Here is a 25,903-nt window from a genome sequence, read left to right on the forward strand (position 1 = left end):
AAACACGAGCAATGTGCAGTCAAGTATGAAGCACAGAAAAAGAGCAAGAGTGTAGCCTTCGCTTCATTTTGTTACAGGTTGAACTTTTCATTCTGGGAAGCACCAAGACACACACATCAAGACTTGACAGACCGCGTCCTCCTCTGTTTGGGTGCCGTTGGTTTTATTTACAGTTTCTCACTCTGGTCCCTGAAAAGCCCTTTGAAGCTGGAGCAGTGATTCGGTTACAAAATTGATGTTCATGGATGTATACAACTGCCTCAAGGTGATCCAGACCTCTCTTTTCTCTCTCTTGCTCCTCCTTAACCTCCCTGTGATCCCGTCTAAATGGTTCACAGTTGTGTTCCAACCCAAGATTTCAAGGCTTCTTGGCGCTGCGAAGGTAGCTGCACAATGAAATACACTTTCATTACAGCAAAAACAGAAGGAAGTAGAAGTCGAGCCTCTCTTTTTATATGCCTTTGCCTCTACTTCATTTTCCCCGGGTCTTTCATTGTTCGTGGAGGTTTACGTCAGAGGACTGTCAGCTTCTGATTGTTTTACGAGGATTGTTATAGCATGAATATCTTCATCTGCCATCTGAAACATGGGGCACTTCACACCGTACGTCATAAATTTAAAGAGTTTTTCTCTTTTTCTCTCTGCACCTCGGTGACCTTCATCTCCCGCTCCATTAGTCTTACACCCTCACAAATCCCTGACTGCTGAAGATATGGCTTGAGACACAATGGAGCCACCTGTCCTGTCAGATACACTTGTTCCTCCTCACACCCTCCACAGTGAACACAAACATGCACGCATGTGGCACGCACGCATGCACTGTCCTCAGAAGATAGAGAAGACCATAAACTCCAAGCCATTTTTCTAAATAGGACATACACTACTCTCAAACAGCACACCGGCCTTACGAGATAAACAGACACAAACTAATTGGCAATGAGAAGTTTGTCAGTGTGCACACACTTTGCTTCTGTGCCTGTATTTGCATGCGTGCATAGGTGCACGTGCAATACACGTGGTCCTCAAACGCGTCTCGATGTCATTAATGATTCAGCACAATGTAATCACTGCCATTGCCTCAATTAAGCAAGAAAACAAAACCAGAGCGAAGAGGAAGGGCCAGAGACAAGTGGTAAGATGGAGGAGAGAAAGCACAGGGGAGGAGGGGAGTCAATGAATGACAATGACACAGAAATGAGATGAGACGGTATATAGGCGGCTAACAGATGGGAGGGGAGGAGAAGAGGAGGAATAGGAGGAGATTTAGTGCTTTAGTAACTTTTTCCAAAAGATAATATCGACAGAATAACTGGCCTCACAAGCAAATGTAATTATAATCAGAATAACATACACTGAAAGAAGCTACGGTTGCTAATAAAAGAGTGCTACTGATGTGGATTTCCGAACAGAAATTTATGTCTTTGTGGTTAGAGATCACACAGTGAAAAGCTGTATTCATCCCACTGAGAAGATGTGATTAACTAACTTGCTTGGCAGCTGAGCGTTCAACTTGCTCGATGTCAGCGATAGTGCTTCTTATCTGTGTGTGGGGTTGGGAGAGAGCCACATTGGGCAGTGACATTTGTCCCCCTCCAGATGGAAAACACTGAATTTCATTCTTCTATTTCATACATTGGAGGTTTTATTGTGTGTCAAAACAATATCGAATAGAAGCAAAAATCACAATGTGTTGTTGTTGTCAGTTTCTATCGAGAGGAAAGTATTCAAACCATATAATCTGGAAATAATTAGCAATTCAAGGTTTTTAGTCACAGTAAGGTCATGCATTTACAGATGATAATCAATTTACCACTATAGTCCAAAGTGAAAAAAACACAACTACAATACGCAGGACAAACATCGGTGGTGGTCTGACCTTTCACCGAGCACCATCATTTACCTTCATCACAACAGGTAAATCCACTTAAATTCATATTTATAGAGGTAATCATGCTGGTAAATGTTCTATTTCTAACACAGGCAATATTATCACTTGTCAGCCAAATACCTTCAAAATCAATGCTATTTACTTGGCTCCGATTTCTTGTGGATAGGGCCTTTATATCTTGCCATAAAAGATGTTTGCAAATCCCAAGTGTTGATATGCATATCAACTAATTAACTAACCAATCAACCAACAAACCAAGCACAGCTCAGACTCACTAAAAAAAGAACGTTTTGAAAACATTCTGTCTCTGTCTTTATGTAAACAGTGAAAACGGAACTTTTCCCTTATGTTGTTACTGCACATTCACACTCCAGGCACAGTAAATAGTGTGCGAGAAGGATTCATTCATAACGATGAATGGTTCCGTTTCTGCTGTTCACTGCTGAATTAAACTATTAATAAAATCTATCAATAAAGTGTACATTTTCTTCACCATCTTCTGGATCACGTTTCCCATTTTGGCAAACCTTATAAAACCTTGATCATTTAGATCAACAACATATCACATACTTAACCGTTTCATATGAAGATTATCTAAAAACTAAAGGGGATCAAAAAGGTCAAAAATTGGGTTTACTGGTAAATTGATGAAAGGGTAATATCAAATACATTTGAAATAGAATGGTGAAATAACTCCAAGACTGTAAACATATCAACATCATAATATGATCAAACTTGGTAAATAATCTAAAGAAGACTCTGATCACATGGGACAAGTCCTGAGGTCAATATTTGATGCTTGTCTTCTTTGTGCCCTCAGGCAGCAAAGCATTGAGAACAGACATGAATCTGTACTAGAAACCACCACACAGGCTTAGAAACCATTTCAAAAATAATTTTCTGCAAACACAAAATGCAATGTAATACTCTAATGCAATTTAAAGCTGTATAATGCTAAGAGGAAACCATGTGTGTACACAATCCAAAAAATCTTTGTCTTCTCTGACTAAAGGAAAAAAAAAAAATTGGAAAGCTGCCTCTGCAGTAGGATAATCAAATCTGAAATCCCTTTAGGAAACTATAGATGCCCCGTTATCCATGTTCTGCTATGAATAATTCAACTATAAGTTCCTACGAATCATTGCATCCTGCATTTACTTACATTTGAAACATTGTTCCAACCTTTTTGCAAATTACATGGTGAAATCTATCGATTGCATCAATGTTTCTCAACCTTCATCCACTACATTTATCAACAAACCAGACCGGAGCAGTGAGCAATTAATATAAAATACTCCTGAGAAAAAAAGCAAGATTCACAAATATGACGTCCGTTCAAAACATATTCCTGCTGTGACGGTCTAAATATCAGAAGGTCAATTTTTTTCTTCTTCATAAAGACAGTCAGAATCCATATACACTCGTGGACGGGCACCCAGGGACAATCTTGTGACCTCTGTCCTCCGGTTACCGAGGCAACAGGAGACCCATCTCCTCGGGAGCAGCTGTGCAAGGCGTTCTCCAAAAGTCAAAGATGTACCTGTGAACTCTATCATCATAGTCCCCCAAACCCTACCCTCCTCTATTACGACATGCCATCTTTCATTTCCATCTCCCCTTCCTTCCCTTTCTTTTTTTCCTTTAATTTCCTGTGTCCTGCTTGTTTTTAAGTGAGACATTACACGAAAGAGCATTAAAGTCTTCCCATGCTTCACTCCACTTAATCTGATACTGTTGGTAATGGTTTAATGTATCCCACATCGCACCTGCCAAATCTACTTCAAGCCTCGATGAATCAGCTCATTTCAATTAGCTGTGCCGCTAAAAATACCAGACAAAAAAAAAAAAAACTTTTTTTTCTGTGTCGCTCTCTGCTTTTTATCATCTCACTGGTTGATCGCAATCACAGCAAGATGTGCAGATGGGTACATGACGAAACTCCATCTGGTCAGCCTGTACGGCTGTTTTATTTACACTATTCAGCAAGTCTTTTCTTTTTCTTTTTTTTTTTTTAACAAACTGGCTGGTTTCTTTAAAAGGATGCATGAGGTCAGAGGAGTTTAGTGCAAACATCCTGTTTATACTGTCCAGAGGGAAAACAAAAAAAGAAAGAAAACAGAATGAAGATAGCGAAGATTAGAAGGAAAGTAAGCTTTAATTCTTTCCCTCAACAAATAGTGTTTTCCTTGAGAACCGCAGTTGGACTGCTGATCATTTTTCGTATACATTCATTTGGATTTGGATTCATATCATTTGATCATATATCAACCTAAATATATCAACATATGTTTTCAAAAAACAATATTTTTGTGCAGATTTTTCTCCCAGGGATTTTATTCTGGAGGGTTTTCTTAGCAGTTATGACAATAAAACAAACACACCCCTGAAAATAAAATGGTAGGTTGCATAGTGCCAGTATATTGAATGTTTTTTTTTCTTCATTTTCTTAGCTATTTACATTGTTGATTCTCACTGAAGGTATTAAAACTATTAAATAACCAATATGAAATGATGTAGTAAACAAAAAAGTGTGGAATAACTCAAAACAGGTTATGTATTAAAAAAAAAAAAATTCCAAAACGGCCACCACTTGCTTTGATTACTGCTTTGTACACTCTTCATGAGGTTGTACACTGAAATGGTTTTTCAACAGTCTTGAAGGATCCCAGAGATTCGGAGCACTTGTTGGTCCTTCTGCCTTCACTCCGCGGTTCATCTCATCCCAAGCCAGTTCCCCTGGTGCAGCACGCCATCACTCTACTTCTTGGTCAAATAGCCCTCACGCCGCCTGTAGGTGAGTTTGGGCTCATTGTCCCGTTTAAATATAAATGATGGTCAAACTAAATGCAAGCCGTATGGGATGGCATGTCGCTGCAGGATGCTGTGGCAGCCATGCAGGTTCTGAGTGTTTTTAATAAATCCTCAATGCCACCAGCAAACCCACATCACACTTCCTCCTCCATGTTTCCAATTGACACAGTGGGTGGAACCAAAGATCTCAAAAAGAGATAGACCAAAGCACAGATTTGCACTGGTCTAATGTCCATTCCATGTGTGTTTTGACCCAAACAAATCTCTTCTGCTTGTTGCTTTTCCTTCGCAGTGGTTTCCTCGCAGCTATTTGTGCATAAAGGCCTGATTCTCACAGTCTCTGAACAGTTGATGTAGAGATGTGTCTGGTACTTGAACTCTGAGTGGCATTTGTCTGTGTTCTAATCTGACATGCTGCTAACTTGCGATTTCTGATGCTGGTGATTGGGATGAACTGATCCTCAGACACAGAGGTGACTTTTGGTCGTCCTTTCCTGGGGCGGTCCTCATGTGAGGCAGTTTCATCGTCGCGCTTGATGGTTTTTCGCGATTGCACAGGGACACGTTCAAAGATTTAGCAATTTTCCGGACTGGTTGACCTTCAGTTCTTAGAGTAATGATGGACTGTCATTTTTATTCTTTATTTCACTGATTGGTTCTTGCCATATTATGAATTCTAATAGTTGTCAAATAGGGTTTTCAGCACTGTACCAACCAGACTTCGGCACAATACAACTGTTGAATCCAAGCCCACTGAGAAGGCAAGAAATTCCAAAAATTAACATTGACAAGGCACATTTGTGAAGTAAAAACCATTTCAGGTGACAACCTCATGAAGCTCACTGAGAGAAGGCCAAGAGTTTGCACACTGTCAGTAAAGCATATATATATATGAAATGCAAATGTTGACTTAATGCAATCTCATTTTTACCGTTCCTTGTCTTTTTGTTTAGTTTTTTAATTGATTGTTAAAATTGTGACTCATGGTACTTTGAATACCATATAGAGGAATGATGTATGCATGTTTAAAGCTGCAGTAATGTGGAAATGAGGTAGACAAAGTATATGTAATTAAATAGAAGAAAAAAAACAAAAATAAATGGATGAATCTATAAATTTAAGCTGCTTGGTGTGAAAGCACACACTCTTTCTGCAAAGGGCCACTGGAGAGCATGATACTGTGTACAAATGACATTTGGAGACTGTGAGCCTCCTTGGAGATGCTATGCTGCTTATTATCTCTCTCAAGAGTGAAAGCAAACTTGTTTTCCGTGGTGATTGTGAGCCACAGTATTTTCCGCTAAACGTTGTTATACACACTTGGCCGCAAGTTGTTTATCTGTCTTAAGTGAAATCATTCGTTCCGGCCCACGTCACAGGCTGTTACATAAACTGGCACCTCCTACAATCACAGGTCACATGCTAAAAGACTCACAGGTGTTTTGTTTAATGTGGAAGCGGAGCGTCTGCAATGCAGTAACAAATATGGTCAGCTACTTGATGTTTGCCACTGAAAGGAGAAGGCTAAACACCAGCGACGTGGCTTGAGCAACAAGGTCGGGTAGGCAGGGCGTTGCATAAACAGACCATCAATTCAACTCCAGAGTATTCACAAATGAGAATACGTTTTTTCCTCAATACCAATTCCAATCAGCAGAGACTTTTATTTTGACTCACCAAACATGAACACCAATGGGAGGACATAACACACAAAACCCTTGTCACTCCTGGTTGCTAACTTCCCAATATCTAAACTAGATCAACTAACCAACTATACAAACTAAACAACAAAAACACAACACAAAGATTACCAACACTAACAAGACTATTATAACCCCAAACAAAGACATTTGAAACACCACAAACCCACTCACATAATGCATTGCAGCAATCGGCTCTGTGGTCGCTACAATATGTTTTAACACCATTAAAGAAACTTTAAAAAAAAATTCAATAGCAGTCTCCACACTCTCCCAACAAGATATATCTCATGTTTATGTTGGAAACACGGAAGCACAAAGAAAGTGAAAACAACTCTGACGGCGGAGCTGTCAGCAGTGCTGAAACCATTCCGTCGGCGCGTCCGCACTCCAAATTGACATTAAAGTACGAACAATTTTCTGACCCTTCCTTTGCTGAAGGTCTGGTAGCTCAGGTGTCACTTTCCCATCTTTTAAAAGCTGGTGTTTTTCCTCAAAAGAAGGTGGTGAAAATGACCTTATCGTCTCTAGCGCTGTCATCCTGCCTGTTAAGCCGCCAACTAGCTGCAGCTCTGTATCAATTCACTAATGCACTGTGAACGTACATATAGCATTTAGCATAGCACAGTTATGTCCAAAGGCAGCGTAGTGATCTTTCTTTTTACATAAATGATTTTCATATTGGGGAACTGACTGCGCATGTGCAAACACATCCATACACTGGATATGACCGGCAAAGGCAGATCAGCAGTGTGCCTTAAGGTGGGGGTGTGGCTTTCAGGAGAGGGTGCGGCCTTCAGGAGGGGGTGTGGCTTTCAGGAGAGGGTGTGGCCTTCACAGTAAGACAACGCAGGGGTGACCTGTGCAGCCTCTCTGCCATACCAGGAAAGAGCAGTGTTGAGTCATTTCGGCCATAAAAAGCACAAAATGCTGACACTTTCAACTGTAAACTACCGAAAATTGAAAAGTAAATTATAATTATAATATACTTAAAACAAATAATAAAAATTTATATTTCATTAATTTCAATTCAGCCTTGGTTAGGCACTGCCTACCCTGACTGCACGTCACTGCTAAACGTGCATGTGTGTGTGTGTCGGCGTGCTTGTCAGATACACATTAACCGTGTTTTGAGAGTTCCGTTCAGAACAATCTGCAGTCTGGGGAAGATTTAAGAGCCATTATTGCTTTGTGTAATACCAATACCTCATTAAAGGGACCGACCATATAGATGATCAATCTCTGAATGGCCTCATTATATGCACCTCAACGCACTGGCCCCTTTTGCCCTCGATTTCAGTGAGAGAAGACCGATGTGATGGTAATAGTCATTTATCTGTCAGACTGGTCCGCTGTATTCAGGCCAAAATAGGGCAAGTGAATATAGAAAAGGGAGCAAGGACAAAGGAAGCAAGTGTGAAAGGGACTGAGGATGAGAGAAGGCAACAAAAAAAGTATTTCTTTCTTCTGGTTTTATGGGTAGTAATAAATGGACAGTGAGTGAGTGTTTCAGGCTTTTTTCTCTCGAGGTAAGTTCAAGGCGATATTGTGACACACTGTGACTGGAGGGCTATACAACAGAAATCCTTCAGCTCACCATAATGACTCGGATATGTGCAAAGATCTATTTCTCTACTGTCTGGTAGTTTTGTGATTTTTCTTCATATCAATGTGGATTAAGTTTTACATAAAGTACAAAAGCCAAGTCTTTTCTGTCGCCACATAATAGGAATATAATGGTTGACAAAGGAAAACTGTGGGAAACAGCTAGTACAACATTTGATCAACATTTCACTGTTTAACTATTGCTAGTGTTCACCATAGAAAGCATAAACAAGTTAGACAAGAAAGCTTTTTTTATCACAATATTTTTAGCACACAATTTAAGCGCTCCAGATCACTATTGATCAAAGGCACCAAATTTAGGACTGCGGGAATATTGCAGCATAATAAAAACAGAGGTTCGATATCTCACTGGAATACCTGGCAATGAGTTAAACCTTGGAGATGTGAACTGCAATTTATTACCATAAAATCTATTCTCATTAATATTTCAGCTTGAACGGGAAGCTTGAGAATTAGTCTAATGGGTAGCCTGTATGGGTCCATACGTGTTTGTGTTTTCATTATTTCATCTAGTCATTTGTAGAGATGCAGTGTATTGGCATTTGATTGACAATAGAGCCACACCATGTTACAAGGTAAGCTTGTCTCAAAAATCCCCAGTTCGATTCTGCAATTGAGGACCTTTGTGGAGTTTACATGCTCTCCTCACACAATGATTGGGGTTTGTCCAACCTCCTTTCAATTTAAAACTATGTGCATTAGGTTTAATTAATGCATTTAAAGAGATGGCCCTGTTATGGACTGGTAATCTGTTCATGGAAAATCCTGCCTTCAAGTTTGACAAATCACACATAAATGAATATATTCATGATAAATGAATGAACTCTGAAGGCAAGTATTTAATCTGATTTTGAATATCATAAATAGAATATAGATGCCAATTAAAATGCAAGGCAATCTGTCCTTTAAGCTGTGCTTATGGAGTGCATATAATTTTTTTTTGAACTTGTGTTCTAATGCTTGAAGTGTTAGAAGAAAGGAGGCTGAAGAAACCAAAGCGAGACCATGAATGAAATATGGGCCCTGGGAATGTTTTTGGCTGCAGCACAACGAATTCAGGTATTTCACCAACTTGGAACAAGATACAAAAGTTGGACAAAACCAATCTCTAATCATTAACTTGCAATCAAATTCCTGTGGGGGAAGCATGGCACACTGCCACTCCTCCAGAAACCTTTAGAAGACTCACAGAAAACAGGAGTCCATGCCAAAGAGGAGAGAGCAGAAAGAAGGGGTGGCCTTTCTTCTTCTTTTTTTTTTGGTGCAAAGGCATTATTGATAGAAGCCGAGGGTTCAGAGAGAAAATGTCATTGACGTAACTTGTCCCATGACGCTGCAGCTGAAGACAATGTGACCACTGAGAAAGACTGTAAAAGACCTTCACAGAAAGAAGGGAGAGATCTTTGTTTAACTCTGCGTGCGTGCGTGCGTGCGTGCGTGCGTGCGTGCGTGCGTGCGTGCGCGTGTGTGTGACTATAAGTCTGTTTAAACAGCTACATTGTGAGGGCCTGCCTCCCATCTACACACTAAAAGCCCAAAGCATCAGATATCAATTTTTAATCAGAAGCATTGCTTTAATATGGACGTAAGGTTCAGGTTTAGTTCAGGTTAATATATTGAATGTAAGTGCAATGTCCTCTTGGGAGATGGAGACATGTGTCTGTGTGGTTTGTGGTGAGAGGTTCATGTATGACTGCGCACACATATTTAATTTCTGCCTCATCTTCTTTGTGTGTCGGCGCACGTCTGTGTGACAAACAAGGGACTGTTATGTGCGTGACAGTGTTTTCCTGGTTATGACAAACGCCTAATTTGTCGTAGGCCTATGACAGCAACTGGATGAATCATATTCACCTTGTGTGTGTTTCAATGTGAACACAGCAGAGGGATGGGCCATTGGTGGGCCACTGTCTGCTATTGATCAAGGACAAGGGAAAGTTTGAGGGAAGGAAAAGGAAACAATTTATTTCCCCACTTATTTTCTATTCCTTGCCTGTAAACATCCAGCTGTAATATCTTCATACCACTGTGGCTTCCCTTTCACATAATCACAGACTATAATTTAGCCAGACTACTGCATTATTGCTGCGGATATCAACAGGCAGTGTTACAAACCACGCACTTTGCATATAATTCTCTCTCACTCTCCTTTTACTTCCGAGAGTGGGCTAACCCTACAATTCTCCTAATGAGGAAAGGAGAAAAGCAATTCTCCCTAGTGTGCTTGCTCTGTTTTTTTTTTTTTTCCCTCTCCGGTGTCTTGGTTTGTTCTCCCTCTTGTTACTATCACCTTCTGCTGGGCTCTAACATGCTTTACAGTATGTGTTCTTAATGGCTATCTCACTACCATCCGTGGTCTCCCTGTGTCTCACCCCATAACTCTCCAACTATGTAGATGTCCAAATGATGTCCAATGGCACACAGCCAAAGCAGAAACTACTAACACAAGAGCACCAAATAGGGGATGTAAACAGACTCTGGTTCATGTAACATTGCTCACAAGTCTTGTTTATCCACAGGGAGGTGATATTGCAGGGACAATATCATTAATGAGAGCTATTAAAGCTATGAGGGGAAGGAGGGATAAGTGGCTGCAGAGATAATCGAGACAAATAAGGCACAAATAATTAAAGCCAGAGAGTAAGGTATAGTGCAAAGAAACAAATCATCTGAAGGGACAAATGGAAGTCAAACAAATCAAAATGGCACACAACACTGACACACAGTCCTTCATATGAGCCTGTCATAAAGATTCCTGTGATAAATAGGCCTTTATTGCTTTCCCCCTATCTTTCCTCTCATCTCCTTGGCTTTTTTCTATCCTCTCTCCATATGACCTAACCACTCCTTCCCTCCCAGAAGCAGAATGAGCGCAGCAACTGAAAATAACTGCATAAATGCCCTAAAGAATATGTTTCCTCTCGAGCCAAAGGAAGGCACCACAAAACTCATTTGCATAAAACCACAACCACTCTGCTGACAACAACAACAAAAAAAACCTAACAAACCAAAGAAAACAACACGAAAGCACAAATGAGAAATAAAGTGATGGTACATAAACCGTACCTGGTAAGGGGAAGCAGTTCCAGGTTATAATCCACTAAAGGCAGATACAGGCACTCCACACATTCCTATTAAAGTGGCCTACTTCCTCTGTCAAACTGGTGTGTGTGTATGTCAGTGTGTGTGTGTCTGCCTAGCTGGGTTGGTGTGTGTATGTGTGTGATTCTGTCAGTGTGGGCTAAGGCCAGCTGAACTGTGCAGAGATATGGAGAGAGAGAGAGAGAGAGAGAGAGAGAGAGAGAGAGAGAGAGAGAGAGAGAGAGAGAGAGAGAGAGAGAGAGCGAGAGAGAGAGAGCAAGCGAATGCCCAGGAGGCTAAGAAGGTAGACTCCCAAGCTGCACAAACAAGTGAGAAGGAAAAGGGAAGAGAGGGCGAGAGAGAGAGAGAGAGGGAGGAGACAGTGATAATGAGAAGAGACAAATGAGCAATGAGAGCTGAGAGAGAAACATGTGGTGTGTGTTTGTGATTGTCCAACAAACATATATTAACTGCTCTATACCATCTCCCCATGGATGCAGATGTGTGCATTAAGTATATGTGTGTGTATGGTTGAGGTTATGTGTGTGTATGAAAATATTGCTTGACATCTGTGTTCATATAGTGTGTTAAGTCCATTTCAGCCTCCACAACACCCCCGCCCTACATTTCTTAGTGAAGACATTAAGGCACTAGAGCCAGGTCCCACAGGATGCACAAAGAACACAATGAACACATATCCACTGTTGACACACACAAATAAATGTCTCGGGAAAAAAAACATGTGGCACATACATCGCAGTTGAACATGAAAGACATTTTGAAAATGTCCTACAATATCTTCCCTCCAATCTTCAGAATATTATACTTATAAGTATAACACTGAAAAACAAATCACCATCAGACATAATGCACCAATCCTGAAAGTGTATATTCAGAGATTTAAAGTATCTTTTGCTCAGCATTAATGCAAAGATAATACCAGAGCTGCTCTTCAATATAGATTGGCTGCTAATGCCAGTCTGCATCTTTCTGATATAAGACAGTTGCCATATTTCGTCCAAAATTCGACGATACAAAAGTTATGGTTCCTTTAAATCTTATACAGTATGGCGATTTCTTCAAGCATTATACAAAAAAGATATTGAATGCAAAAAACGCAACAATATATAGCATAAATGTCACACTCTTACATATCCAAAGCCCACAGACGACTTAACTCAGTGCCTTTTATTTACATAGTACAATAACATATAATGTGTACATTTGCAAAGCCTTAGTGTATTCCATATGGCTCAGTTATGATTGATTGGCAGATGGGGCTCCATTATTTTTTTATAGTTGTTGTCTTGGTAGATATGCAATTAGTGAAAGTGAATGATATATAGACATGGTTGCCATCTATAATTGCACTGAGCCATAGCCGACCACTATAACCTTGTCTAGAATAATATAAACGTGCCTTTTTAATTCAGTGAAAAGCCTCGATTAGACAGAAGCGGGAAAAAAATACCTTAGAAATGTGCATGTTTTTTCATCTAAGTAAGTCATATTAATACAGGCAATTTCTGCTTCCCTCAAACTGACTTTACAATTTTTTCCCCCGATTCAGACAAACATTCATCTAAAAGTTGCAAACAACCAGTTATATGTCCGACATTGTATAAACACAAGATACTCTGTCAAATCTGCCGCACTGCAGGCAGAATCAGTGCTTGACATAACACAGCTGACCACAATGGGGACTTTTATCAGACTGAATTTATCATGATTACATAATTACCCAAACATACCAAGACATTTTTCTTCTTAAGTTTATCAAACATGCATTTATAAAATATCTTCTTTGATTCGCATGTACTAAATCTCCAAAACAATATTGATAAGAAGTTGCAAAACAACAAAAAAACAATGATAAGAAGAATATCGTATGGATAAATCACTTTGTTGAACCAATCCAACACAAATTCCAGAAGTAGTCATGAAAGAACAAAACCTCAGCCAACCAAACTACAGAAGATTACCTCAACGTTGAGCAATTTCAGGTACTCAGTACGTTGTAAAATATGTGGCTTGGACACAAAATAGACACACAAATAAAACAAGTGACACAATAACCTCAGCGCAATATAATTAGAAGATTTAATATGCATGAGAAGCTGAAGTACATATATTTCAGAGTTGGAAACATACACAATACAATTAATATTCAAGAAGAGAAAACATCTGATTCAACCAGTCAACAACAGCTGTGTTTGTCAAGTGCACCAAAGAACCGCTATTTCAGTGAGTGTCAAATCGAACCATATATCTTTTTTACTTTGTCAAGTCTGTCATCTTTCTGTCACCATTATCTCAAAAGCCTCTCAATACTACCGAGGAGGAGAAAGGTTTTTTTTTTTTTTTAATAATCTCCTCAGTGACAAGGAACATTTGACAATGAAAGGTGAAAGACACACACCTGCTGGGTTGCCACACAGTCAGTGACTATCAACCACTGGCAAAACCCTTTAGGAGGAAAAGGTGCAGCTCAAAACAAGACTGGGCTCATACAGTGTAGGTAACAGTTCAAAGCTAGTTACTCATCTCCTCTTCTCAAGTCCAAGCACTCACTGCCTCACACAGATATCTGAAGAAAAACAAAACCCCAAACAAAACCCTTTACTTCCGTGATTGCTACATACCTATCTGTTATAAACCGTCAAAATACAGCAAACCTCATATACACTTAGACATTGAGATCTCCACTAACCATACACAATGACCCTAACCCCTTCCTGCAGAGAGCAATACAAGCCTCAGGAAGCGCTTTCTGTAATGACCTTCATAGCAATATTATAAAAAGAGCGCACACATTACCTTAGACATCGGCATCTGGACCCGCACTGTGCTCGCTCGGTCCTGTGAGTGTGTTGTGTCTGTGGCGTGTCCCAGTGCAGCGTACAATGGTACAGTTCACCCACACACACACAGACACACACACACAATGACGGAGCACGTGTGCAACACAAATAGATACAGACTGCTAATCCAGTGTGAACAGAAGTGTTTTTTTAATCTTTTTTGAGGGGGGTTTCAGCTCCTTTTTCTGAATGTGTCAGTGCTTCTTTTCTCTTTCTCCTTCTGTTTCTTGTCTGTGTTGTTGCTGCAGTCGCACACACACACACACACACACACACACACACACACACACACACACACACACACACACACACACACACACACACACACACACACACACACACACACACACACACACATAAACACACACACGCACGCACACACTCCCCTCTCGCCCGCCTAGCTCGGTGATAACATGCATGCCAACATGTGCAAAAGACAGAGAGAGAGTGAGAGGGGAGTAAAAAAAAAAGAAAAAGGAATAAATCAAGGATTTGGTGAAAGGAGGGGTGATTCGAAAAATGAAATCAGGACAAATGAACTGAAGGAAAGACAGAGGTGTGATTGTCTGATGTAAAATAATAAAATGTAAAGTGGGTGATAGTTATGAAGGGATCAAACGCAACTAACTCTGGAGACCAAAGCAGCCAGTGTCCTTCATTCTCTCGCTCTCTCTTTCATGCGCACACACACACACACACACACACACACACACACACACACACACACACACACACACACACACACACACACACACACACACACACACACACTCTCTTCTCTCTGTGCTATTTTTAGAAGTTGCTCTGTCTCAAATCAAAGCACTGAATCAAAACCTATCAAATAACAGGATGTTAAGAGCCATGTCTTTCACACCTAACAAAATACACACACCCACACCCACACGCACACACACACACACACACACACACACACACACACACACACACACACACACACACACACACACACACACACACACACACACACACACACACGCACACACACACACACACACACACACACACACGGTCTGTTACAATAACCATATGTCTGCAGGCAGCGGTGAAAGCTATTCATCAGGTCTTATCTAATCACATCATGTGCGAATATTTAATGTGCTTCGCAAATAGCTATTTTAAACAGTGTCAATTACACAGCCCAAGCGACTGTACCCCACACCAACTCCGGCTGAAGGTATTCTCCAGGCCACAGATCAAGATGATGCATAAAGTAATGAGTCACATTTAAATAGTGGAGTATTAACTTATGAAAAGCTGTATTCCAACGTGCGTCTTTTTATCGGCTGTTGGCTGTTGGCTCTTTAGCTGCTCCTGCTCTTAATTGGTGGCTTCATGTTTGAAGTTGTCAATCCCATGACTGTCATCAAATACTTGTGTTAATCAAAAATGTGCTTGCGTCAGGAGGAGCCGAATAATCTGTGAGTGAAACTATTATCCCAACTCCATTACAGGCTTGGTGGAGCACACGTCATCTCAGTGAGGAGAGAATGTACATAATTAAAACTCCAGTAAATGGATTTCATGCAATACCTTCTTAGGACTGAGACCAGGAGGCTCTTATCTATACTACCTCCTGTGCTGATGCATTGCCATTATATAACACAGTTATGAATAGTTAAAGGTGAACTAAAATAAAGCCAAACACGACTCCATCAAAGGGAAATCATTCATTTTTAAAGAAAGCCAGGGGAATTAATCCACCACTGCAGGCCACAATGATTAACACTACTTCGGTGTGTGTGTGTGTGTGTGTGTGTGTGTGTGTGTGTGTGTGTGTGTGTGTGTGTGTGTGTGTGTGTGTGTGTGTGTGTGTGTGTGTGTGACTGACAGAGGTGGATGGCTGAAGGGAACAAAGGCAGTGATGCACATCATGGATCAGAAAGTGAAGGTGAAAGAGTGTGTATACATTTGCAATTGATGCCGGCGATAAATCAAAGGGAAGAGAAAAACACCAAACTGAACAGAACTAGAAACGAAAAATCTATGGAGATTTGGGTTGAACATCTGTTTAGCATTGGCTATTTCCAAAAAATGAATTGAAATATTCCTTAAAAATAATATATTTCTATATTAATGCGAGGATTTAATCTATTGATAAAGTGCCACTCTTTCTCAGAATTATGCAGAGTTTGCAAAAAAGTAGCATAAATAATCACAACCGGTGTATGTGCATTGGACGGAATATGAAATATTGTTTTTATTTTCTGGATCCAAGTTTTTTTTTTAATCTTTTTTTTTCAAATTAAATAAGTCAGTGGAATGTATTTAGATATAATAGTTCTAAGGGAATAAAAAATAAAGCTAAAGTTATCAGATTTATTTCAATTATATGGCTGTATTAATGTGTAATGAATGAGTGATTGATTCTGCCCCCTTTTCCAAGATATCTTCTACTTTTGTTTAATCATAATGAAACACTCATGTTAGAGATATGAGACAAGCTGTTAAATCTTGCTTGTGATTTAATAGTCAAACAGTGGAAGTCCCGTGGTTCACCTTAATCACTAGTATAAAGGGTTATCTCCCAATTTTTGATCAACCTGATTTGAATGAGTCATCTGCTGACTTTAGGACTTAACTTCAAACACTTGACCATTTTATGATAGTTCAAATTTAGCTGAGGGGTGAATACCACAATTGTGTCTGGTATGAATATTTATTTCACTTATTTTGATTTCTGAATTGATTATTCTCATATGCAGATCAACTCCCTCTCACATATAATCTTTGCAAAAGACGAGCGCCACAGACTGGGTACACTGTTCAACCCGTGAAGACACATCCGGCATACAAATTAATATCAAGAGTGATACGTTTCAGACATGTTCCTCATGTCTACGCTATTTGTACGAGTTCCAAATATGGATGTCGGTGCTAACACGTCTCAGAAATAGACATGTCTGTTGTGCGTGTGCGTGTGCGTGTGCGTGTGCGCGCGTGCGTGCGTGTGTGTGTGTGTGTGAGTAAAAGCAAACGATGAAGGGAAGAAAAATGGAATTCATCCGTGTCTAATTAGAGACAATGAAGGGAAAAGTCCGCTTCGGTTCTCAAGAAACAACAAGAGCAAGACAAATGTAAATCACATGAGCCTGTGTTGCGACAGATGTATTTTCACTTTATTTTTAGAAACTTCACCTTTTTTGATCATGTCTCCGAACTGAGCTCTGCCGCAGCGGTGGTCTTTCCAGAAAGATGTGGATTTTTATATCTGTTGCGCACCATCTAAATATTTGTAATAATGTGCTAACAACAGGTCCAGTGAGATGGCAGGTGTAAACCACAGCGAACACTTATTCTAATTGGATGTCTGGGTAAAACAAACCACTTACTATTTAAATTATCTGGAAACTCTTCTCAAACTCTCCTGCGTTACTCACTGTGGCACAGTGTGACCAAGGGAAGACATTTTCTGCACTCTTAACGGTGCCAATTCACAGCTTGAAAACCTGCTTTTGCATTTGGACTGCTGTCCTCAACCTACGATAATTTCTGATATTCTTCCGGTGCTGTTAATACTTTGTTTGTAGCTATGCTAAGCTTATAGTTTAATTCTACTTTTTCTGTATCTGCATGCATGTGTACTGTATATAGCAAGTGAGCATGATCAATTTATATTATGTAATTTCACAGAATGCAGTAGTTATTAGAAAGGTCGTACAATTGAAATCCACATGCACATCAATGGATGTTACAAATTTGTCAAGGGCATACAGTACTTTCTATCCATATTCCTTCAGTTCAACGATTGCATTAAATCCCGTATAAGTGGGACTTAAACATGACTTAAATGTGGATCATTACATGTCATATAAAGTCATGAGAGCACTACTACAGTCCTGGCCTCCACAGAGTTGTTCAACAGTATAGTCTCAGCAGAGATAAGGCACAACGCTGTCAGGTCAAATTTCAACAATCTCAGTCTGACGAAGACATTTTTCCGCTCTATTTTTTACTGAATCTGTCACCCTCACTACCAGAGTACTTGCCTGCATGATGCATACGTCTGAGGCGCCGCTACAGTGGCGCCTCATCTAGAAGTTCAGCATGGAGTCTCTTTTCAATGCATGACATGTGGAGCCAACAGCTAAAAAATACATGGTGAAAAGATGCGCTGATCGTCCTGTTGACGTCATACGAGCAACCCTGCAGAACTGACACATTTCAGTACAATGTCTGTTTGAGCTCTTCGCTTGAACAGATTGTGTCTTTTTTTTCCTGTTTTTTTTTCCCACCATGAGCTCCATTGTCCTCCTCCTGCCCCTCTTTACAATGCCACTAAATCAAATATTGTAGTATCCCTGGCCACTCCTACCTCTGTTGTCCTCCTTATGATGAAATTAAATCAAATATTGTCATATTCACAGCCATTATCAAGGGTAAACCTGGCTGTTGTAAGACAGTGTACCATGTGCGCTGCATGAATTGCTCATGTTCAGTGAGGCAGCTGTCATATATAGGTGAGGTGGGCAGAATGTCTCTGGAATCACAGCTATGTGTTATTTTCAGCATGAAGCACACTTGAAAGGACATCCATCCATCTTCTCTACATCTTTATCCGCCATTGCAGCTCACTGGAGGAAATCCTAGTTAACCATTCCCAAAAGCAGAACAAACAGAGAGACCAGTTAATCTCACATGCTTTCTGTTGGACTGTCACTAACCACCTTGCAGCTTTTGTATGATCTGCCCTCTAAAACTCTCCCACTGAACATTTCTTTGGTTGAATGTCACGCTTGTTAATGTTTTTCACATCAGATATTATTGTCAGCAGATGTTAGAATCCTTCCTCTCGTTATATGTCTCCTCTTGTGCGAGTTATGGTGGTTTGAATTCAATTATATCTGAAAACTATGGCAAGTCTTTATATATAGCATGCAGATGTTGTCACTGTGACACATACGTTTGACACTCAACATTTTTAATCCTTTTATTTTGTCTCCATTACAGCTACTATGGCCCACATGGTGTAGTGTTATGAACTCGTGCTTCACAGTGAAAGAGAAAGTTAGTTTATAATCCAAGCTGGAGCTGTCTGTGCAGTTTGCATGGTCTTCCTTTGAATGCATTGCATTTTCTCCACAGTGTGGTTTCCTTCCACAGTCTAAAAGCATGTATTTGAGGTGACTTGGTGACTATAAAAGTGCCAATTGGTCTAAATGTCGATGTCTTTTGTGGTTTTATGGTTTGTTTGTGGGGGTTTTAAACCATATTTATAAAAACTAAAAATTGAAAGGTAATTGATTAATCGAATTCTCATATCGAAAACACTGCAGAGTATTATGATTTTACATGTAGGGACTCAGACATGCTCTTGGGATTGAAATGTGAATGAGAAATATGTTATTGTTTTTTTTTTTTTTAATCTGGTAGCAGGAGTTGCACTTAATCTGTTTGTGGTTAATGAGTGTCAAGAGACAGAGCTAAAGCTGGTACACTTTGCTGAATTTCCAACAAGAAAAACTAAAATATGTCATACAGTATTAAGCTGTAATGGCTCCATATGGAGAAAATATTCTCAGAGGGGGAAAGAAAATGCGGCGTTACAGTCTTACTGCTGCACATGGACATCATTTGCCAGTTGCATGTCACATGGAATGCTTCATACAGACTGAAGAAGCAGGCATGTGCCAATCAGAGTAATGAATGTGGTACCATGCAGCTGCTGAATTTCTGAGCTGATGTGCAACACTGGAAAATGCGGTGAAGTGGTGTCATATCCTGACAAGCTGACACTGTCAAGATGTTGCCAGTGTGTGTTGTGCTAAAGTTTTGATGACAAAAACCGGTAAAAAAAGAAAGAAAGAAAGAAAAAGTTTGAAAATTGCTGTTCTGTTTTGCAATGAATCCCAAAACTGACATAGAGCAATCAGTTTATTTTCCCGTTTGTTATTTTGTGTCGCTGCTTAAAATGCAGTGTTTCCCACTGGTGAGATGTGTGGCTCAATTGGTTATATTTTCACAGGCATTCCTAATTTGTCCACAGCCCTCATGTATCTTTGATTAGGTGCATAAGTGCCTGCCTGAGGTGGAGATTCATGGCGGATTGGAGAAACAGGGAAGAGAAACGACCGCCACATTCTTGTAATTTCATCGTGAATCAACAGTTGGACAAGTTGAAAGGACGAGTACGTCAAAGAGGGAGTGAGAGAGGGTCTTTGTCACACTACGTCACTGCTTCCTCCAACATAAATGCAGCATTATAAGCACTTCAGCGCCTAAAACAGATTCTCATAAATGTGAAATGAGACATCGAGAGAACAGAATGAGCTGCCTCCGAACCTCAACAAGACACACTTTGTTCATTAGCAGCAGCCATCTTTTTCTCACTGCTCATGTGAGCTAAACGCGCCAATGTTGAAAATTTATGCAACTTTTACTGGAGATAGTTTGCTTCTGCTCGTCTGACTCAGAGAAGGAGCAGCAGCAGTGTTCATCAAATGCTTATGTGTGTGTGGTTGTCATTTTCAGAATGGCCTGTCCTGCTTGAATTCCCATTTGAGGGTATGTGCATGTGTGCGTGTTCGCGTGTGTGCAGCTGTGCAAATTTATTTTTTTCCGGCAGCTTAGTGGATAATGCTGCTGAGACAAGAATGTACCGGAAGCTTTCCAGTGAAGTAGCTCGGAGACTTTTAATGGCTGTGGGATACCACATAGGTAAATGTTTACTTATCTGCATGAAAATAGAAGCAAATAAAACAGTTTGTATGAATGTTAGATATATTTATGTTCTGTTTGGGGAGTATGTTTTATTTGGGATCATAGGTCTCAATTGAAAAGCTTTGACACTGAATAAAATATCTATACTAATTGTGAAGTTGCTTGTACAACACTTTTAACTGCTTTTACTTTGAGGGCTAAAAGCACAGTGAAACATTTGGTCACATTAGCTTTCCTTTTAATGAGAAGGAGGATGTTGTTATTGATCTTCGTGGGGAAACTGAAACCTTGCACTTGACCCACCCTCTGCAGACACACAGCAATACATTTTCCAGCCACTCAGACCCTTGGAAGTAGGTGGTGGTACAATGTGGTGTAATGTAACATGTAAAAAAAAAAAAAAAAAAGAAGAAAGAAAATGCAGATTGTCATCTGGTAATTGGCTACAAGGGTAAACAGAAGGAAAAAACAGTAAGGTGGGCGCTATGCAGGTATTGTAAAGTATGTACAAATATGTATACAAATGTACCATAGATAAAATATGCAGTGTATCAATGAGCTGAATATAAACTGAAGAACTGCTTTAAACCATCCATCCAACCATCCATCCATCAGCATTCGGCTAACACTAATATCTTCGTCTTTCTCCAAAACTCCGGTATCATTCCCAATCCGTACACCTGACACTTGAACATCACTTAAACATTATCTGCTGTCTAATCATCACTCTCAATGACCATCTCATCCCTCTGACCACATACAAAAGTGAGCAACCTTGTGTGACGCATAACTTCAGGTCAGACTAGTCAGTATAATAACATGGACTGAAACGATGAACGAACCAAAGGATTGGGTTTTTCAACGCGAGTCACCACAAATGTTTGCTCCAAAGGCTCTGCTTAACATAGACACACAATAAATAAAGCTCCAAACAAAAACAGAAATGGACAAATCCTCATTGGGCCCCACTCTCTCAGGAGGGAGGAGATTAGAGAAAGTCCAAGTGAAAAGGGGTTCGCGTTTCTATTTTGCCAATGTGAAGCTTTCAAAGTAGGGCAGCTGCTGACATCAACACAGTGACGGAATAAGCTTGTTTGCTGGAAAAACATGAATGAACAATCTAGCATGAGTTGATAAAATGAATGTAGTTTTCCTCTTTTGGAATGAATTCTGCTTTCTCTGCACACAAGCACAAGGATTTACTGGGGTTTATACACATGCAAGAGAAAAGCAGTTTCTGACACCAGGGAAATACGAATCAATGGGCAATTTCCTGAAGCTCCACTGTTGCAGATCTTTTTCACTCACAGGGAAACGCAGCATGGCGTACGTGATCTATGCAATTTGAAAAACACACTAAAGCATTGACTCAGCAGCCGATTATGCAGCTGAAGTGGATTCAGGTAAAAGCAAAGTAATATTCTTCTATGTCAGAATCCTGGAACGTCCTTTGAGATGTTCTCAACTTTGAAATATGCAAATCAAAGCTTGATCTACACAAAATCTTGATGCATGATCCTTGAGGTTCACCACATATATGTTCAATAGTAAAACTTTAATTATATGAGTGATGACCTCTCAATTCTACCAATATGAAGTTATATTGCTCAACATGCCAGGCGGAATGCAAAAGCACAACAGTGAGGATAAAGGCATTCTCCTCACATCGTTCATATGTGCAACTTCTGATTTGCATATCATTAAATACACTTTAAAGTCACTAAATACAAACGATTTGCCTCTGAGGTACTCTGAGAAATTCAATCAAAAGTGAACTAATTTGTTGGGATGTACAATGCTATGATTAAGCATGTATTCCCCTGCCTTCAGGACAGCGTTCGGATTTCTGTTTAATAAGAGATCACAATAAAATGGTTTTAATAACTGCACAGAGAACAGAAAAAAGGGGGAAAAAACAGCGTCTCCACTGGGAAGGAGATGTCAAAGACTATAGCATCACCTGCTGAAGAATTCATTATGAATTATTGAAAAGTGCTGTTTGTGTATGAAAATGACAAGCATCCCCCACTGGTGAATACCACTGCAGCGCGGTGCACTGAGGCCATGAGGGAAGGGAATATCTTGCTATTTTTTTCACATTGCAGTGATAGTTATATAAAATAACTACTGAGCTATATAACCAATATATTGCACTTATTGTTTTTGAGTGATTGACATCAAGTATGAAAGTGTTAAAAAAAGATGGCATGATTCATAAAAAATGTGCATATGCCTATGACTTAAATCAGATTTTCTCATAAGTAGCAAAAATAATGGTTCGCTGTGCATTGCTGATGTGTCTGATGACCTTGTGTGTGATATTGTTGATATTTCATAGATGTCAATCACAACTGTGTTATGCTAAATGCTTCTTCTCTGGCATTTCAGCATGATTTGGTAATGTGGGTATTTATACCCGCACACCTGAATAAAACTGCAGAGGGCATTCACAGTGTATTTCTGTCACATATAATTTTACACTCCAGTGGGTTGCATTTTTGGCTTGTGAGGAATTTAGAGCATGTACATAAATGTTATGTATAAAATCTCATCAGCTTTTGAGGTGCATTGGTTTATTGCACTGGGCACAAACTTCCAACATTGGCTTGTCATTTTATGATCTCCCTCTTTTTTGCACCCTAGTTCGACAGTAGAAGAAGTGGGGGGCTGAGTCCAATGGTTCTCTGCAGCTTCGTATCGCACTGCATCAATTAAGCCCTGCCCACTTGCGAGCAATCCAAACTCAGCTCGAAATTCAACCTGAAGCCTCCCTGTTTCTTACTCTTTTTTTGATATAGAATAGATTGATAAAGCAACTGGAGTACTAAAAAAAACTAAACACTTGTCATTTCAGCCATTCCTTCAATACTAATAAATTAGTCATGTCACTAAAATGAAGTGTATGATGGACCATGTCTGAAGAAAGCATTAGTCCAGTGTGTCAATGGGGTTTGCACAGATTACATTGACTTGCCTGGCTTAGCGTGTCTGCCAGGTTGTTTGGTTATCGAACACGATGTGTGCACACACAATTGCACACAGTGCAAATATGTTCATTTATCCAGCTGAGTGCACCTAATTTTCTTGACCAAACCACCAAGAAAGGGTATCTTGCACATGGCTCACTGCATGTCTTTGAAAAGCTACACGTTGTAACATATTCCTGCATTGCAGCAGCAAAACAGAGCATGAAAGCTTGCTTGCGTTATTTCTTTGTATATAGTGTTTAAATGTTAATGTCAGCTGAAGCATGGATGATAAACTCTAAACGAGCTATGAGGAAGTCTTCTTGGTAAACAGGTCTCTCCTCTAAATCATTTTAGATTAACTTTATAGACCCCACTACAGATTTATCCACACAGGTAAACACATGCAGGCACATGCAGAGAGAAAAAGGGATGAAAGACTGTCGGCTTGTCCTTTTTCATTTCGGTCTTTCATGTGCTGATGAAATGATGCCATGATGTAAAATAGGTGAATCATTCACACACAAGGCTATTTATGCCTTTTAATCACCTTTCCACTTTTGAATGGACAAGTTTCACTCAGTTCACATTGATGAAATGAAGGAGCTGGCTCTGCTGTTCATGTCAAGTGAAATAAGTAAGGAGTGAAAAAAAAAGATAAGGCAGTGAATGAGGGTACGTCAAGGAACTGAACAGAAGAAAGACGTACAAAAACCCTTCATACTGAAGAAAAAAGTACATCAATGTTGTTGTACGATTATGTCAGAATGGCATTTTGTCTTTCAAGAAAAAGAAATGAGAAAAGCTAATTTCCCTGAGGAGAGCTTCAAATGACCAAAGTGGGCCATGGTAATCTCAGCCACAGCTTCTTCTGCAGCCACCCTCCTAATCAGGGCGGTTGAAGCACACTGAGCACTTAAAGACCAGTTACGCTGCATCATTCAGCACTTTGAACAGTGAGGTGCTACATTAAGAGCAGAGAAGAGGATTCAACTAAATCTAATATCATTCGGTTCAGGGTTTGGAAAAAGTATAAAACATCTCATGAGGTGAACAATGAAATTAAACCAAGAGTGAGTATAGTTTATATATGTCTAAAAGGAATGCAAACAAGAACTTTGTGAAAACTGCAGGGCTGGTCATCTGTACCTTCGTTAGCATCTTTTAAGCACATTGTTTTGATGGTATAGGTCACAAGTTAACTGTCCGCTGCTTCTCTGCAATCCAAGACAAGTCATCATCTGGCGAGTGATAAATGTGGATGTAACATTTTAGCACTGAGATGCCAGATATTTCTCCCATGCATTTGTAGAGCTAATGTGGCTGTGTGTGTCAAGCAGCTGGTAAACTGAAGCACTGCACAAAACCGTTTGAAAAGTTGCCATAGGGCATTTCTGGATTCAACTTTTCAGATGAGGTCAAAAGTATATACTGATCCCAAAGAAAACCTAACTAAAGAGCAACACTTGAGAGACTAATGCACACAAATCAAGCAGCAATCTCTAAAACCCCACAGAGGGGAGGTTTAAGATAACTGTGCTATTCTATCTGTGTCAAGGCTTTCCCCACAACACAAGCCTATTGTCATACTGAAGGAGGCCTGATTGTTGCAAAACTCAAGGCTCAATTTGAGTCTCTCGCGTCTTCAAATGATCACTTTTGTATATATGACAAATAAGACAGCCAGAATATGCAGAACATCAAGTTCACTTCTACGTTTACCCGATGAAAAGAGCCATGGAGGGCACAGATTGCACTGAGGTGACAATAAAAAAAAAAAAAAACAATTCACACAAAGAGGAAGCAATAAACTTGCAGAAACAAATGCAAAAGTGTGAAAACCATATGGGTGATGGTAGTGTGAGCTTCAGGAGGCAATTTTACATCTCTGGCTGGGTGGGTGCGTACGCTGGGGGTAGTGTGTGATGTTCACGGTTCATGTGTGATGGGGGGGTGTATGCACAAGAATATGCATACCCGCGTGTTCATGTGTTACCCGTTTCGTCGCCGGGCCTTTAAATGAATTAGTAAATGCTCGGTGTCCATGCGTCGTACCTGTTCGAAGTGCTGAACAGGGGGCTCCCTCCTGTGAAGCTGGAGCTGCTTGTCAATGTTGTCCTTCAGGCACTGGCACACGCGTCGCTTCTGGTCTGCTGAGTAGGCTTCCAGACTGAGCAGGCAGTCACACTTCTAGAAACAGAGAGAGAGAGGGAGAGAGAGAGAGGGAGGCAAAGAGAGAGAGGGGGAGGGAGAGGGGAGAGAGAGGAGCAAAGGGGGTGGAGGAAAAGACAG

General features: G+C 40.1%; 1 protein-coding gene across 2 annotated transcripts in view; it reads right to left on the reverse strand.

Annotated features, from left to right (window-relative positions):
- The window catches only part of rgs3a (regulator of G protein signaling 3a), a gene marked incomplete at its 5' end in the record, with an annotated part of 149,079 nt that overhangs the window by 40,778 nt on the left and 82,398 nt on the right, over window positions 1-25,903 (reverse strand). For both annotated transcript variants that reach the window (XM_080510106.1, XM_080510107.1), the window contains one exon: window positions 25,667-25,801. In XM_080510106.1, the coding sequence (XP_080366232.1) occupies window positions 25,667-25,801 (135 nt within the window). The remainder of the gene's footprint in view (window positions 1-25,666; window positions 25,802-25,903) is intronic.

The sequence above is a fragment of the Blennius ocellaris genome (assembly GCF_963422515.1).
Source record: "Blennius ocellaris genome assembly, chromosome: 15".
Classification (NCBI taxonomy): domain Eukaryota; kingdom Metazoa; phylum Chordata; class Actinopteri; order Blenniiformes; family Blenniidae; genus Blennius; species Blennius ocellaris.